Genomic DNA, 18001 nt, shown 5'->3' with positions numbered 1-18001 from the left:
AGAGCCCCAGGGCTGGCTGGGCTCCTCACAGGGGTGGCCTTGGGTGCCAAGGGTACTGCACACACCCGCAGAGCCCCAGGGCTGGCTGGGCTCCTCACAGGGGTGGCCTTGGGTGCCAAGGGTACTGCACACACCCGCAGAGCCCCAGGGCTGGCTGGGCTCCTCACAGGGGTGGCCTTGGGTGCCAAGGGTACTGCACATACCCGCAGAGCCCCGGGGCTGGCTGGGCTCCTCACAGGGGTGGCCTTGGGCAGCACCAGGCCAGGACTCCACATGGGCGAGTCGCCTCACGTCCACATCACAGTTAGAGGGTCTTGGACTTCACACCCTTATTTCTTGCAAACATCACCAGCACCAAAACGAACATTTAAGATGAACTGTGCAAAATGTTAAACATATAGTTTTTGGCCCACGTTAAGTTTTCTAGAATTGTCCCTCAGGACATAACGAGCCCAACTTTCAAGGCCTACAGCATCGATAGTACAAAGAACTGAGATGGGGCCACGATGGGAAACCTCTTTAACTGACTGCCACCCACCCATCACGGACACAGGCTCAATGGCCTCAGGGAAGGGGAACCTTAACAAAGCTCCACAGACGGAGAAGCTGCAGACAACACGACAACTATCACAACAGAACAAGGTGCTCTGAGGTAGGCACGGACCAGGGAGGGCCCGTCAGAGAAGTCTCTCAGCAGCCTCCATGATTGCCTGAACACTTTCGCTTTCCATTAGGGTGCCGGAGCGTCAGGCTTTCGATGGACCCGGTCCAGAAGGTTCGTGAACGAGCTGAGCTGGTCAAGACCGACCACCAGCAGCTGCATGAGAAGGCACCAATGCTGACTCATCCCTCTTCCAGCTAAGCTTCTGAGGACTGTCAGGTGGGGCACTGTCCCTCAGGGTACACCCCGACACTGCATGGCCTGAGCACAAGTACGTAGATGGGGCCCAGTCTATGCACAACGCCTCAGACAGAGCCGACCACTGACCCTGTGCGAGGGCCAAGGCTAAGGGCCCTCACGGTCTGAAACCACCACAGCCAGAAAGACGGCTGCTGCTGGACAAGCCAGACACCACCACCTGCACAACAGGAAAGTAACTGAAGAAGAGACCTACTCAGAAACAACGTGCTGCCAGGAACTTGGTCCCAAAACCTGTCAGCCACAGGAAAGGCTACTGTGATACGTTGGGACAGTAAGTTCACTGGACGGCATAAAAATTTAGACATACACAATCAAAACTCTTAAACGGTCTAAGAACGGCAGAAGATACTGCAAAAAAAAAAAGTAACAAACGGATGATTTCCCCCTAGTTCTACTTTCAACAGAAAAACAAAGACGCCCTACGTTAGAACCAAAGGCTTTCATGTGGAGGAATAAAGTCCACCGCCATTAACAGGCAAAAGTCAACGCAGGTATCTGAAGGGAAAGAATCCATTTAACTTCTTTTTTAAATAAGAAAGTCCTTCATCATTGAACTAGGTCGCCAAACACAGACCCCGAACTACCACTCACTCATACTTCCCTGGGAGGGGGGCTCCACCTCCCTCCTGACCCCACTATGCTATCTCTCCTGGGAGGGGGGCTCCATCTCCCACCTGCCCTCCCCCATGCTATCTCTCCTGGGAGGGTGCTCCATTTCCCTCCTTCCCCACTCCATGCTATCTCTCCTGGGAGGGGGGTCCATCCCCCTCCTACCCCTGCCATGTTGCCTCTCCTGGGGGGGGGGCTCCATTTCCTACTTGCCCCCCCATGCTCCCTCTCCTGGGATGGGGGTTCCATCTCCCACCTGACCCCCCCATGTTAACTCTCCTGGGAGGGGGGGTTCCATCTCCTACTTGCCCCTCCATGCTCTCTCTCCTGGGACGGGCTTCCATCTCCCTCCTGCCCCCCATGCTCTCTCTCCTGGGACAGGGGCTCCATCTCCCACCTGCTCCCCACATCATGCCTCTCCTGGGAGGGGAGCTCCATGTCCCATCCGTCCTAACCTATGCCAGGAGGAGGACAGAGCCGCCTGAGCTGAGTGCATGAAAGCACAGGAACCGCTTCATCAGTAACACGGGCCGGCTCATTACCTTGTCTCTGGACTGACTCAGAACTTGGACGGGAAAGATGGGGCTATTTATTGAGCTCTCTCAAAAAAGACCTGTCCCTCCTGCAAATACACACGTAAGGAAATGAAGCCAGCAATGGCCTAGAAATGTGGACTGTGAAAAGATGCTCAGCATCCAACAAGAAAACCAGCAACACGATCCCAAAAACAGGCCAGGGAGGAAGCTGGCTGGGAATCAACGAGCCGCAGTACCCATCGCAGACAAAAGCGGCGCTCGCTGGGCAGACAGGCAGGGCCACCCAGGAGGCGCTGCGGTCCTCACGCTGCACCCCCTCCTTGTCCTGCCCTGCTCTTCCTGCCCTTGCTGACATTTGGGCTTGACCTGTGCGAGCTTCTGTGGGTTTCAGGAGGCTGATGCTCCCCAGTGAAGTAGGAGCAAGGACCCATACTCCACCCATATAAGCACCCGTCTGACACGGGTAGTCCCTTCAATGCTGGGACTGAGGCTCCACGTGGGAAGGCTGCAAGAGTCCCAAGGGGAGCAGCCTGTTTCCACACAATAGCCAGCCAGGGCGCACAGAGGGCCCTGCACGTGGTGGACATGCTTGGAGTTCTGAGATGCCATGTGGCAAATGTCTTGGGGACCCCAGGCTAAATACGTAAAAGAAAGCTGGGCAGACGTGAGAGGGACGTGACGTGCGAGCCCCTGTGGAGGTCGACTCCAGGGTGCTTGGTGTGCAAAGAACCTGCAGAATGAAGCCAAGTAGCCACAATGGGACCACGACCACCTACAGCAGGTAAAGAAAACCTCTTAGCAGGAGATCCCCCTGGACAGAGCTCCACAAGGAGTGGCCCCCCAGTTTGGCTCTGATCAGCAGTCGGGCACACAAACGGTGCACACAAAGCTACCTCCTGCACCTCAGAGATGTACGTGCAGATGGGGGCCAGGGTAGACCAGGCATTTGTGTTATTCAAGTTACCTGGAATCCTATTTTTCTGAAGTTCCTAGCTATGGCACACCAAAATCTGAGCCAGTTACTACGGCATTCCATTGTTCTAACATCTGGCCCAGTTTACATACCTGTAGGTGTAATTTTATTACAATGAAATTTACTAAATTATATCCTCCATAGTCCCTTTCATCATACGCCTTCTAAAATAAAATACTACCAAAAACACGATCCTAACTACCCAAAGTGAGCATCGTTTAGAATGATGTGGAGTTATAATGTACAGGAAACCAAAGTAAATGCAGGACACCAGGTTCAAGACCAAGGCCCTTGAAGCGAAACAGCCGCAGGGCTCACAGTACAGCACAGACCACACTACTGGGGGAGTGGGGGTGGGGGTGGTGGCAGGCGCTGCGCCCAGGAAACCCACATGCGTTCCTTTCCAACAGACTCACCTCAGCATACTTCCCACATGTGTCGTGGATTTTGTAGTATTCTATCTTGGAAACACAATAAGTTTAAAATTTCTCATTATTTGTTTTAAGGACAGAATGATGGGAAAGCCACCACAGTATGGCAAAATAACACACGATGCTGGAAGCTATGCCACCTGTCTTAGTCATCTAGCGCTGCTGTAACAGGAATACCACAAGTGGATTGCTTTAACAATCAAATTAATCTTTTCACAGTAAGGGAGGCTAGAAGTCCAAATTCAGGGCATCAGCTCCAAGGGAAGGCTTTCTCTCTCTGTTGGCCTTCTAATCAATCCTCTTCTAGACTAGGAGCTTCTCCACACACGGACCACGTGTCCAAAGGATGAGCTCTGCTCCTGGCACTGCTTTCTTGGTGGTATGAGGTCCCCCACTCTCTGCTTGCTTCCCTTTCCTATTTATCTCTTGAAAGACAAAAGGTGGTGCAGGCCACACCCCAGGGAAACTCCCTGTACACTAGATCAGGGATGTGGCCTAGGTAAGGGTGTTACATCCCACCCTAATCCTCTTGAAAATAAAATTACAATCACAAAATAGAGGACAACCATACAATACTGGGAATCATGGCCTAACCAAGTTGACACATTTTTGGGGACACAATTCAATCCCTGACACCACCAGTATCCAAATATCAGCAGGTTCAACCATGCCTGACAGGTTTTCGGCGGAGTTTACAGACTAAGACAGGCTACAGAGATGTACCTGGCGGTCCACTGCTGAAAAGCATTAGCCAGTGAAAACCTTATGAATAGCAGCAGAACACTGTCTGATACAGTGCCGGAAAATGAGCCCCCCAGGTTGGCAGGCGCTCAAAATATGACTGGGGAAGAGCTGCCTCCTCAAAGTAGAGTCGACCTTAATGATGCAGATGGAGTCAAGCTTTCCGGACCTTCATCTGCTGATGTGGCACGACTCAAAATGACAATAAACAGCTACAAACATCCATTAATAATTAGAATGTGGGATATACGAAGTGCAAATCTAAGAAAATCGGAAATCATCAAAAATGAAATGGCGTGCACAAACATCGACGTCCTAGGCATTAGCGAGCTGAAATGGACAGGTATTAGCCATTCTGAATTGGGCGAACATACGGTCTACTATGCCGGGAATGACAACTTGAAGAAGAATGGTGTTGCATTTAACGTCAAAAAAAAAAAAAAACGATTTCAAGATCTATCCTGAAGTACAGTGCTCTCAGTGATAGGATAATATCCCTATAAAAAAGACCAGTTAATATGGCTATTATTCAAATTTAGGCACCAATCAGTATGGCCGAAGGTGAAGAAATTGAAGATTTTTACCAACTTCTGCAGTCTGAAATTCATCAAACGTGCAATTGAGATGCATTGGTAATTACTGGTGATTAGAATGTGAAAGTCGGAAACGAAGAAGATAGTTGGAAAATATGGACTTGGTGATAGAAACAACGGGGAGATCACATGATAGAATTTTGCAAGACCAACAACTTCTTCACTGCAAATACCTTTTTTCAACAATATAAACAGCAACTATACAGATGGACCTCGCCATATGGAATCCACAGGAATCAAACTGACTACATCTGTCGAAAGAGGCAATGACAATATCATCAGTTAGAACAAGGCCAGGGCCAGCTGTGGATCAGACCATCCATCAACTGCTCGTATGGAAGTTCAAGTTGAAGCTGAAGAAAATTAGAACAAGTTCACACAAGAGCCAATGTATAACCTTCAGTGTATCCCACCTGAATTTAGAGACCGTCTCAAGAATAGCTTTGACAGGCCGAACACTAATGACTGAAGACTGAACAAGTTCTGAAATGACATCAAGGGCATCAAAAACAAAGAAAGCAAGAGACTATTAAAAAAACATGAAAGACCAAAATGAATGTCAGAAGAGACTCTGAAACTTGAACACAGAGTAGCTAAAGCAAACAGAAAAACGATGAAATAAAAGAGCTGAACGGAAGACTTCAAAGGGTGGCTCGAGAATACAAAGCAAACTATTATAATGAAACGTGCAAGGAACTGGAGTTAAAAAACCAAAAGGGAAGAACACACTCAGCATTTCTCAAGCTTTCCCATCTTTCCCGTCCAAGTTTGGAGTCAGTTCAGGGACAAGGTAAGGAGCCGGCCCATGTTACTGATGAAGCGGTTCCCGTGCCTTCAAGCCTCAAGTTGCAATACTGAAGGATTCTACAGGGAAAATACTGAACAATGCAAGAAGAATAAAAAGAGATAAAAGGAATACACAGAGTCACTGCACCAAAACGAATTGGTTGACATTCAACCATTTCAGGAGGGAGCATATGATCAAGAACTGTTGGTACCGAAGGAAGAAGTCCAAGCTGCACTGAAGGGAATGGCGAAAACCAAGGCTCCGGGAATTGATGGACTACCAATTCAGATGTTTCAACAAATGCACGCAGCACTGGAGGTGCTCACTCATCTATGTCAAGAGATTTGGAAGGCAGCTACCTGGCCAACCACCTGGAAGAGACCCACATCTGTGTCCATTTCAATAAAGGTGACCCAACAGAAGGCCGAAATTATTGAACAGTATCATCAGTATCACACAAATATAATCTTGCCGAGATCATTCAAAAGTTGTTGCAGCGGTACATCAGCAGGGACTCCCAGAAGTTCACGCCAGATCATGAAGAGGACGTGGAACCAGGGACATCGCTACCGCTGTCAGATGGATCCTGGCTGAAAGCAGAGAATGCCACAGAGCTGTTTACCTGTGTCTCACTGACTGTGCAAAGGCATCCGACTGTGTGGATCATAACAAACTATGGATAACACTGCTCAAGGGGAACTCCAGAACATTTCACTGTGCTCATGAGGAACCTGTATGTAGACCAAGAGCCAGTCATTTGATCCGAGCACGTGGATGCTGCCTGGCTTGAAGTCAGGAAAGGTGTGTCAGGGTTGCATCCTTTTACCACACTTATTTAGTCTTCATGCTGAGCAAATCATCCGAGAAGCTGGACCACATGAAGAAGAATATGACATCAGGACTGGATGAATACACATTACCAAAAAAGAACTGGCCGACATTCAACCATTTCAGGAGGTAACGTGATCGGGAGCTGATAGTAATGAAGGAAGAAATCCAAGCTGCACTGAAGGCACTGGCAAAAAACAAGGCTCCAGGAATTGACAGAACACCAACTGAGATGTTTCAAGAAATGGATGCGGCACTGCAAGGGCTCCCTTGTCTGTGCCAGTAAATGTGGATGACAACTACCTGGCCAACAGACTGGAAGACATCCATATTTGTGCCCATTCCAAAGAAAGGTGATCCCACCAAATGTGGAAATTATCAAACAATATCATTAATACCATACACACAAGTAAAATTTTGCTGATGATCATTCAAAAGCAGTTACAGCAGTACCCTGAAGGGGAACTGCCAGAATTCATAATAGGACGTGGAACAGGGCATATCACTGCTGATGTCCGATAGGCTCTGGCTGAAAGCAGAGCATACCAGAAAGATGTTTACCTATGTTTTGTTGATTATGCAAAGACATTCCACTGCGTGGATTGTAACAAATTACGGATAACACTGCGAAGAATGGGAATTCTAGAACACTTAATTGTGCTCAAGCAAGATCTGTACATAGACCAAGAGGCACTTACTGAAGAGAACAAGTGGATACTGTGTGGTTTAAAAACAGGAAAGGTGTATGTCAGGGTTGTATTCTTTCTCCATATCTATTCAATCTGTATGCTGAGCAAATAATCTGAGAAGCAGGATTCTGTGAAGAAGAACGGGGCATCAGGATTGGAGGAAGGCTCATTAACCACCTGCATTATGCAGATGACACAACCTTGCTTGCTGAAAGTGAAGAGGACTTGAAGCTCTTACTGATGAGGATCAAAGACCACAGCCTTAAGTATGGATTGCACCTCAACATAAAGAAAACAAAAATCCTGACAACTGGACGAATAACAAATATCATGATAAACAGAGAAGATGAAAGTTGTCAAGGATTTCCTTTTCTTTGGATCCACAATCAACACCCATGGAAGCAGCAGCAGCCGAGAAATTAAAAGACACATTGCACTGGGCAAATCTGCTGTAAAAGACCTCTCTGAAGTGTTAAAAAGCAAAGATGTCACCTTGAAGACTAAGGTGTGCCCGACCCAAGCCATGGCGTTTTCAGTCACCTCACATGCATGCGAAAGCTGGACAATGAATAAGGAAGACCGAAGAAGGGCTGATGCCTCTGAATCGTGGTGCTGGCAAAGAACACTGAATACAGTATGGACCACAAGAAGAAGGAACAAACCTGTCTTGGAGGAAGTACAACCAGAATGCTCCTTAGAAGCAAGGATGGCGAGACTGCATCTTACATACTTTGGTCATGTTATCAGGAAGGACCAGTCCCTGGGGAAGGACATCACGCTTGGCAAAGTAGGAGGTCGGCTGGCGAAAAAGAGGAAGACCCTCAGTAAAATGGATTGACGCAGTGGCTTCAACAACGGGCTCAAGCACCACAATGGTCATGAAGATGGCACAGGACTGGGCGGTTTCGTTCTGTTGTACACAGGGTTCCTGTGAGTCAGAACCAACTTGACAGCACCTAACAAGAATGTAACGGGAAAGTTAACATCTCAGGGAAACGTCAAGGGAGAAATATTATTTGACATCAAAACATTACAACAGGGATCTAACATAACCTTTCAATCTCAGAGAAACAAAAGTGGGCAAAAGTCCTTTTATTTTCAAATCCCTCATGATTCATAAAACATGACAAATCCATTTTACAGGCCTGGTTTTAATGAGGAATATGTTGTTTTAAGGTCTACAGTTACAAGTCATGTAAGCAGCGTCCAGGAAAAGGTTTGAAGGAATACACACCACAGCAATAAACAGTGTTTCTGCAAAGCATACTCTGTTAGGAGGCTTGCGTCCATCCCTACCTTCGCTTTTCTCCAGGAGAGATGCGATGACGGCTTCGTCCTCAATGGGGTTCAGGGAGCAGGTGGAGTACACCATCCGCCCACCTTCAGCGAGCTGCTCGGCACCCCGTGTTGCAATCCGCAGCTGCAGGCTGAGGAGAAGACATGAGGCTACCACAGACCGAACGTATCCACATGCGCATGTTTTATAAACACTTAACGTCCACCATGGCACACACTCATTGCAAGTATTACAGTAGACTTATAAGAAAACCAGAATACTCTGGGTAACATCAACAATTCCTTATAATTTTAAAAAAAAGTTTTAGGGTTTCTGAGCGAAGTTAGATAAGGAGCCCTGGTGGTACAAACGTTAAGCTCTTGGCTACTAACCAAGTTTGGTGGTTGGAACCTATCCAGCAGCCCTGCTAGACAAAGGACTGGTGACCTGCTTCTGTGAAGACTACAGGCAAGAAAACCCTGGGGGGCAGTTCTACTCTGCTGTGGGGGGCAGCTATGAGTGGAAATCTAGTCGACAGCAACTAACAACAGTAACAAGTTACAGTAACATACCTAATTACGTGTTTTTACTATCCTGTTAATCTTTTCCATCGTGTCAACAAGTAAAACAAAGCTGATTAATAGACAAATGAGCATATTAAATGGATTTCACTACTCGATGGATAACTACCAAATAAAAAAGCCTCCACACTTGTACAAACGTGTGATTTTTCTTCCCATCAAAATTCATTTCCCTTGTATATTCTAAATCTAACTCCCACCTGTTTCACCAACACACATTGTAGTAAGAGTATTTAACAAAGACAAGCTCCTGCTGGAGCGACTGCTGAGGAATACGTCTTAGTAACTTCAGATCATCCACGAGATGGGTAACGTTTAATGCTAAATGTAGAGACGGTATAATCACAGCTGTTGAAAACACTCAGAAAACTCCGTGTCCAGAACAAGACTGGAACACCCCAGCTGGAAACAGCAGTTGTAGGGGTTGTGAGATTGTCTTTTTCTTTGTACTTTCATAAATTTTCCCAATTTTTTTAATGAACGCTCCATTATAAAAAAGCCAACCAAAAAATATTTCTAAAAACAGAGCAAAATGTTAAGTGAAACGATCACTCAGCAGAAAGTAACAAAAAAACGGAGACCGATTCGTTGACATTATTAAGGAGCCCTGGTGGTGCAGTGGTTAAGTACTCGGCTACTAGTTGACATTATTAAGGAGCCCTGGTGGTGCAGTAGTTAATCACTCAGCTACTAGTTGACATTATTAAGGAGCCCTGGTGGTGCAGTGGCTACTAACAGAAAGGTGGGTGGTTGGGACCCACCCCCAGCTGCTCCATGGAGAAACACCTGGTGATCTGCTTCCGTAAAGATTACAGCCTAGAAGACCTTAGGGGGCAGTTCTACTGTGTCACACGGGGTCGCCATAAATCAGAGCTGACTCGATGGCACATAACCATAACACCACAAAGGGGTAAATGGTCATTTTGTGGAGAAATGCATTTGAAATGTTACAGAACATTTTCATAAATTGCACTTTAAAAAGAAAGTGTATTTGGAAGGCATATAAGTTCACTATCCTTAAATTCTGATACATAATAGAAGCAAACTCTTAAGACAGGTGCCATCAGCACTCTCAGATGCTGAGTTAGACCATCAAAGACCTGGAAATTCGGTGCCATTTCTATTTCCTCAAGCCACGCTCCCTAGTCTGACTTACCCATGCAGCTGCAAGCTATTCAAGGTTGTCCACTTTTTCCAAACATCGATGTTTTTCCTCATAGTGCCATCTCCACTGGGAAGAAAGGGTAAAAATTTAAAACGTCGTATAAGCCGATGACGAAACTTAACAGGTATGTCATATTCAAGCTCAAATCCCAAACAGGTGTTATAAATACTAGAAAACGCAACGTCAGTTCTCACCACCTACAAATCAACCTTCTATCCCCGTTTCAGGGATGCTCTAATGCGAAGTACTTTTTAATTACACTTCAATACAGAAATGAGACTTGAACAGGAAATCTCATTTAACACTTAAAGAGAGATTAAGCTGCTTCCATTTGGGAAAAATAATAGCAGCAGTAATTTGCAGTGCTGGGGCACGGAATCTTGAGTGAACAGAAGATGTTTTGATCCAGCTATTTTGAAACTTGGTTAATCAACAATGACATTCTAATCAGAATTAGATGAATAATGATAAATTTCCACTCCTGAGAAACTGTCCACAGCAAACTCCATTAAAGCTGACTTAACGTCTTCACCTTGTATTTCCTACATGTCACAGTTAAACGATTCTGATTTTTACATTTATTTAATGGAAATTACTTTCACGTTTTAATTAACAGAAATTATTTCCATGTAAATTTTATATTTACAGACTTGATTCATTCATCTTTCTGTCCATATCAAATTCTACCTACCAAGTTTCTCCAGGTGTAACTCCTGCCCTTTGCTGATTTTTCCTGCAGTTTCATCTTACTTGGTAGTCTAGTTGCAAGATCCTTGATGTAAAGGTCACAGGATGGAAATATCCCAGGTGAGTTCATTCCTACGTTCAAATGACTGCCCCGGCTTATATACCAAAACCAAACCTTGAGCTGGTGAGTCAATTCTGACTCACAGCAACCCTACAGAACACACTGGAACCGCCCCACAGGGTGTCCAAAACTGTCATCTTCTCAGGAGCAGATAGTCAGGTCTTCCTCCAGTAGAGTGGCTGGCAGGTTCGGACTGTCAACCTTTTGGTTAGCAGCCAGGCGCTTTACAGTTGCACCACCACAGCCCTTCCTGACTTACATGGTGACTTAAAACTCTACCATAATTTTGAGAATTCCTCAGCCTGTGACTGACTGTAACGTCATTCGTTCTCAAAACATGTTAAGAAATGAGTTTTTTCTCAGACCAAAAGAAGACAAGTATGGGAAAACACTGACCCAAAACAAAATTTAAAAACTACAATCAGGAAAAAAAAAAAGAGCTTCTTTCATGACTTATTTCAATATTTATGTCCGAGAAAATCTTCCAGGTATTTAAAAACTCGGCCGCACCTGCTGCTACCAGCTACGCTATTCGCACTGGGATCTGCCGCCTGTTTAAGCAAAGTGGAATTCTTCGTCCGCGGCGCTGACTCGACCGCTGCGCCTGGTGCCGGCGTGCAGCCTCAGAGGCAGCTTTCCTGTGCTCTGCTCTCGGCAAACCTGTGCCACTGAGGATGCACGACCCGTGCCATATGACTGAGGTCCACGTCACTCCTCTGGGCTTTAACAGACACGGTCAGCGTGCTTTCCTTTATTGAAAATGCAGTTATTCAGTCGCCACAAGATTCTTCATACATAAAATCTAAAGCTTATGTGAAAATACGGAGAAAGGTATCTGGAAAAATACACGTAAATGGTTCCGCAAAGATCTGAACTGCTAAATGCATTTTTGTGCTAAATAACGCCACCTCGGTCTCAGCTAAATACCCTGCGTGGGGCGAACAGCTTGCACTCAACTGCTAACCTGACAGCTGGCAGTTGGAACCACCCGGCAGTACAGCGGAATAACAGGCCTGGAGACCTGCTTGTGAGGAGACTTCAGCCAAGAAAACCCTACGGTGCAGCTGTACTCTGTAACACGCGGGGTAGCCAGGGGTCAGAATCACCCCCCGACAACAACCAACAACAGGTATTAGCTTGTCCTGAGAACCCAATATGATGAAGTATTACTCCAGGACAAAGGTTTTTTTTCACTCACTGGAAATACAGACATGAGTTCTTAGATCAGCAAGCCATTCCAAGCAACAACGTCCTGATGTACATCACAAAGACAGCTTCTGGTTCTAGTTTGCTCTCGGGTGTTTCCTGACACCCCTCCAGGGACCTCCACACAGTGCCTCACGCCTGCACGTGGTCTGTCACTATGTCTATCCCTAGAGGGATACCCCAGCGGCTGTCTGTCTTCTGATTCAGGCTCCCCCTGCCGCCACCAAGATGGCATTACAGGCCACGTGATGTCCCGAAGGCTGGGGCATTGGCTGACACACCTGCAGGGGACGTCGCACAGGATACGGTCGTAGAAAAGTGCCTCCTTCCGCCCGCCCACGTCCATCTGCAGCTGGGGGATGGTGGACGCGTCGTGGTTGACCACCATGATGCACGGGCTGCTCAGCCGCTTGGCCTGGTGGACCAGCAGGTAGCAGCGCTTGTTGTCCACGTCGTTTGCGATGACAAACCCCTCTGGGAAAGTGCAATTGTAACATCAGGGAGAGGCAGCCTGCAAACCCCTCTGGGAAAGTGAGACTGTAACATCGGGGAGAGGCAGCCTGCAAACCCCTCTGGGAAAGTGCGACTAACGTCAGGGAGAGGCAGCCTGCAAACTCCTCTGTGAAAGTGCGATCGTAACGTCAGGGGAGAGGCAGCCTGAGCGGGACCATTCCCGGAAGAAACAACCTCCAGGCTGGGGGGTGAGAAGCAGCTATCCCTATGCCAGACTTAGGACCTGAGCTCAGGATCTGCCAGAAAGGCAGAGGGGCCCCAAAAAGGAGCCAGGTGCCCCACGGGGTTTCATGGACACTTGCAATTTCAAAACGTGAAGACCCATTAGATCAACCATTACTTTGAGTTCACCATGTCCCCACTAAGGTCCCTGAATGGTGCAAACGGTTTGTTAAGCCACTACTAAGCAAAAAGTTGACAGTTCAAACCCACCCAACGTACTTGAAAAGAAAGGCCTGGCCACCTGCTTCCAAAAGGTGATGGCCATGAAAACCCTATGGAGCACAGTCCAGCTCTGACACACATGGGGTCGCCAAGAGTCAGGGTCACGTTACCCCCGCTATGCTTGTGCTCCAGTCATGGACAAGTGCGGTGCTGAGCACAGGGGACAGTGTTCTGCTTTCAGGACGCGGCACCGCCTGTGGCAGGGTCCCTCCCCCTTGGGGCACAAGCTCCAGGCCTACCCGGGAAGGGGATGTTCATGTCAGCATGCAGCATCTCAATCAGCTGGGCGGTCTTCGATCCGGGGGCTGCACACATATCCAAAATCTACAAAAAAAAGCATGACGACGTCCAGGCTTTTATGTCAAGAAACGAAACATGCCGCATTTAATGTAGAATACTGCTATGACTCATTCTGGTATTTTGATTGCTATCCCAAGGTCTGAATGTTTCTCTACAGACTGAATAATAGGAACCCTGGTGGCACAGTAGGTAAAGCACTCAGTTGCCAACCAAAAGGTCAGCGGTTTGAGCCCACCAGTCGTTCCACGGGAGAAAGATGTGGCAGCCTGCTTCTGTAATGATTACAGCCTGGGAAACCCTATGGGGTAGTTCTATCCTGTCCTATAGGGTTGCTATGAGTTGGAATCGACTTGACAGCAGTGGGTTTGCATATTTTTTTTTTTTAATAGATTGACCACAGCATGACCTGTTTTGCTTAAAGGATACCACAATATGTAATTCTCCCCCGAGATCAGGCTGATAAAGATACCATCTGCAGAGAATGGCACTAGAAGCCAGGGAAAGCGATGAACACAGACGGGCGAGTAAAGACATCAATCCCAGGGAACAGTGGCCCGACAGGTCAGCAGCCGAGCAGCCTGAGCTCAAGTCTCAGCTCGGCCCCTCAGGGGCTACGCAACCCTGGGCCAGTTACTTAATGTCTCTGCCTCCTTCTCCTGAGCTGAAAAATGGGAACAGTAATAGTACCTACCCTCACAGAGCGTGCAGATGATAAAATGAACTAATTCACGTAAAATCGCAGCATGCCCACACACAATGAACTCCTGGTACACGCTCGCTCTGATTTTCAAACTCATCTAGCAAGACCACTGAGGGAGAGCTGTACGTTTACCAAATAAATCCAAACTTCTGAAAGGAAGAAAACAGCTGCCTGAATTGTAAAAATTTAGACAGTATAAGGAAGGGATCTGAAATAAAATATCTACCATTTTCTACTTTAGCCAAAAAAAAAGGGAGAGTCTACGACAAAATATGTATCACTTTATTTTAGCCAAAAAAAAAAAAAGGAGCCCTGGTGGCACTTTGGTTAAGTGCTCAGCGGCCAACTGAAAGGTCAGTGATTCGAACCCACCAGCTGCTCCACAGAGCAAAGGTATGGCAGTCTGCTTCCACAAAGACTACAGCCTTGGAAACCCTACAGGGTGCTGTGAGTCGAAATCGACTGAACAGCCAGCGGGTTTGGTTTTGGTTTATTTTATCCAAAGTGCAAAGGGGGGAAAAAAAAGCAACAAACACGCATAAGACTGACAGCAGCCCGTTCCCCCAATTTCTTGTCGGCTACAGTACCTTATGATGAGGCTGAACGCTGAGCAGCAGGGGCGGAATCATGCTAACAGCTTCCTGACGGCTGATATTTCCCTTAAGAGAGAGAAAAGCATCAGCAGCTATACCCAAAATAGAAAACTTTAACGTTGGCTGTTATTTCAAATGCAACAGAAAAACTGACCATACCATCTTCAGGAATTAGTACCATGGCAAGACTCTAAGTAAGTATAACAGACTCTCATGCTGGTGGATCCCGCTGCTGCCACCTACAGGCTGAGGCAGCGGTGGTCCAGTGGAAGCACCCTCAAGACTCTAAATAAGTACGACAGACTCTTATGCTGGTGGATCCCGCTGCTGCCACCTACTGGCTGAGGCAGCGGTGGTCCAGTGGAAGCACCCTCAAGACTCTAAATAAGTACGACAGACTCTTATGCTGGTGGATCCCGCTGCTGCCACCTACTGGCTGAGGCAGTGGTGGTCCAGTGGAAGCACCCTCGCCTTCCATACAAGAACCTGGGCTCGATTCCAAGCCAACACACCTCACGTGCGGCCACCATCCGTCTGTCAGTGGAGGCTTGTGTGCTGCCGTGATGCTGAGAAGGTCTCGGTGGCGCTTCCAGACCAAGACGGACTGGGAAGGGAGGTCTAGTGATCTACTTCTGAAAATAAGCTAGTGAAAACCCTCTGGATCACAGGGTGTGACCTGCAAACAATCACAGGGATGGTGCAGGACCAGGCAGCATGTCCTTCTGCTGTACATGGGGTCACCATGACCCACAGCGTTCCCTTCTGCTGTGCCTGGGGTCACCGTGACCCACAGCGTTCCCTTCTGCTGTGCATGGGGTCACCGTGACCCACAGCGTTCCCTTCTGCTGTACATGGGGTCACCGTGACCCACAGCGTTCCCTTCTGCTGTGCCTGGGGTCACCGTGACCCACAGCGTTCCCTTCTGCTGTGCATGGGGTCACCGTGACCCACAGCGTTCCCTTCTGCTGTGCCTGGGGTCACCGTGACCCACAGCGTTCCCTTCTGCTGTGCCTGGGGTCACCGTGACCCACAGCGTTCCCTTCTGCTGTGCCTGGGGTCACCGTGACCCACAGCGTTCCCTTCTGCTGTGCATGGGGTCACCGTGACCCACAGCGTTCCCTTCTGCTGTGCCTGGGGTCACCGTGACTCACAGCGTTCCCTTCTGCTGTGCATGGGGTCACCGTGACCCATAGCATTTCCTTCTGTTGTACATGGGCTCACCGTAACTCACAGCATTTCCTTCTGCTGTGCATGGGGTCACCATGACTCAGGAACTGACTGACCTGGCAGCGTTTCCTTCTGTTGTGAGTGAAGTCATCATGAGTTGGGGACCGACTGCTCATTAATGCCCCACACTTTACTGCTGAACTATCAAAGATACTGGTACAACACTGAATCTCATAAAAGGAATTCAAGGCTTCACAGTCCCGACTCTCTATCTGACTAAGTACTGAAGATGGCGGACCAGCTCTCAGAGGCAGGCATGGCCACGAAACGCCTTTGGCAACAGTGAGCATTGAACCTAGCGCAGTACAGGCAGCTTTTGTTGGTACATTTCCCCCTGAGCTAAAATTGTAGCTTTTATTTCTTGGTCTTCAGGGGCAGCCAATGTCCACTTTGCGTTGCACAGAACTGCCTTTCAAAGAGATGAAGGCCTCAGCCACTTCTCTCCTGTTCTGAGGGTCAATGGTATCTGCAGCTAATCACTGTATGAACTGTCCTCTGGTTCTGGAGTAGGCCTGTGTATCTTTTAAAATGTATAACTATTCTAATTCAGACAGCTGTCCTGATATGGTCCAGACTTGCCTCAATCACAACTTTACCTTAATAGCTTTAAAATGGGATACTTAAAAAAAAAAGCTATAAAGCACATGGCCCATTCAAGGCTTCTGCTCCACTAACTGCAACCCAGGTCTCTGTACCTGGACGGTGATGCAGGCAGTCACCACCCATCTTTCGCACCTGATGTTCCAAATCTGAAGGTGGACTTTTCCACATCTCCCTGCTGATGCATACAGGATTCCCATGAGCCTGCCTTCTGTTTTCACACAGGTTTGGGTAAGCTGGAGCTCCAGGCCCTCGACCTCTGATGTCCCAGCATGTGGTCACCTGGCTAGTCAACACTTTGAAGCAGCTGAGTAACCCAGAAGGTGTCCCTGCTAACCCCAGGAGAGCTCTCTTTGTGCCAATTCCTCATCAAACACCTAGGCAGCACCTACAGCTGCCACTACCAACAACAAACACCCCTCCTCCAACTCTCAACGCCACCAACACCTGGCTCTTCAAACCCAGCCAAGCGTGCATGACAGCACCCCACACCCCCTGCTTCTACAGTACTAATCTGTCCTGCTTCCTGGCCAGCTGTCTGGGTGGAAAGCTGAGCAGGACGTCCCATGAGCATTGGGCAGCCCTTGGTTCTGGTTTATTCCTTACTACAGGGGGCTGCGGTGGGGGAGGAGAGGGGTGGTCAGGCAAGCGTGAACCCATTTTAATAGCTTTAAAATGGGATGATACTAAATGGGCAGAGAAACCCGATGGGCAGAGAACCCCAACAGCAGGAAACAGCTGAGGGCTGAGCAAACAATGGAAGTGAGACAAAAGGGTTCTAAACTGCTGCAGCTTCTGTAAGTAACAGGCAAGCTCAATAATTCCATTAAACGGTTTCAGAGATGCAGAGTGGAAAAGAAAAAGTGCCCTTCTTGCTTGTCTCAGTCTTGGAGCTCTGCTGAAACCTGCCGACCATGGGGGACCCTGCTGGCCTCTGAAACACCCAGTGGCACAGCTTCCAGCTTCACAGCAACACACAAGCTGTGATGGTACAACAGACGGACGGATGGTGGTGGCCTGGCTCCACAAAGGATAACCTTCTGTGGCTCCCTGAACCTTTTCAGCAGGTGGTCTGCACATGGTGGTTTAGCTTATCTAAGACTGTTTTCCTTCTCTTCTACTTTGGTGGAGAGTTTTTCTGGGTTGGAAAACAATCAGAAAGGAAATCTACCAACCCAGGCATAGTGCTGAAGTGCTGTCTAGGGTCCTAAGTAGAAAAGGGCTGTGATGTGCCTCATGCAGAAAAGCACTGCATCAGCTAAGCTTCGCTCAGGGAGTTACAGGGCTAGTGGTGTGCGTTCAGTGCTGATGAGTCAGCACTATATTAAACAAGTGGCTTCAAATAGAAACGCATGTATACCAAGGTTACGTGTGTGTCAGCTGACAGAAACGTCACCAGAGGCTCATGGGAACCTGGCCCTGTGTTCCCCGGGAGCCATGGTTCAGAGTCGGCTAACCCAGTGTTGGCAGCGACTTTAC

The 18001-nt window shown here is 47.9% G+C and overlaps 1 protein-coding gene across 1 annotated transcript in view; it reads right to left on the bottom strand.

Annotated features, from left to right (window-relative positions):
- NSUN2 (NOP2/Sun RNA methyltransferase 2) overlaps window positions 1-18001 on the bottom strand; it is a 44331-nt gene that overhangs the window by 14365 nt on the left and 11965 nt on the right. The window contains exons 5-9 of the mRNA XM_064270471.1: window positions 14690-14761; window positions 13342-13426; window positions 12427-12619; window positions 10123-10197; window positions 8406-8536 (exon numbers count right to left, since the gene is read on the bottom strand). Of these exons, the coding sequence (XP_064126541.1) occupies window positions 8406-8536; window positions 10123-10197; window positions 12427-12619; window positions 13342-13426; window positions 14690-14761 (556 nt within the window). The remainder of the gene's footprint in view (window positions 1-8405; window positions 8537-10122; window positions 10198-12426; window positions 12620-13341; window positions 13427-14689; window positions 14762-18001) is intronic.

The sequence above is a fragment of the Loxodonta africana genome, chromosome 2 (genome assembly GCF_030014295.1).
Source record: "Loxodonta africana isolate mLoxAfr1 chromosome 2, mLoxAfr1.hap2, whole genome shotgun sequence".
In the NCBI taxonomy this organism is placed as follows: Eukaryota; Metazoa; Chordata; class Mammalia; order Proboscidea; family Elephantidae; genus Loxodonta; species Loxodonta africana.
This window is presented reverse-complemented; position numbering and strand designations above follow the sequence as displayed.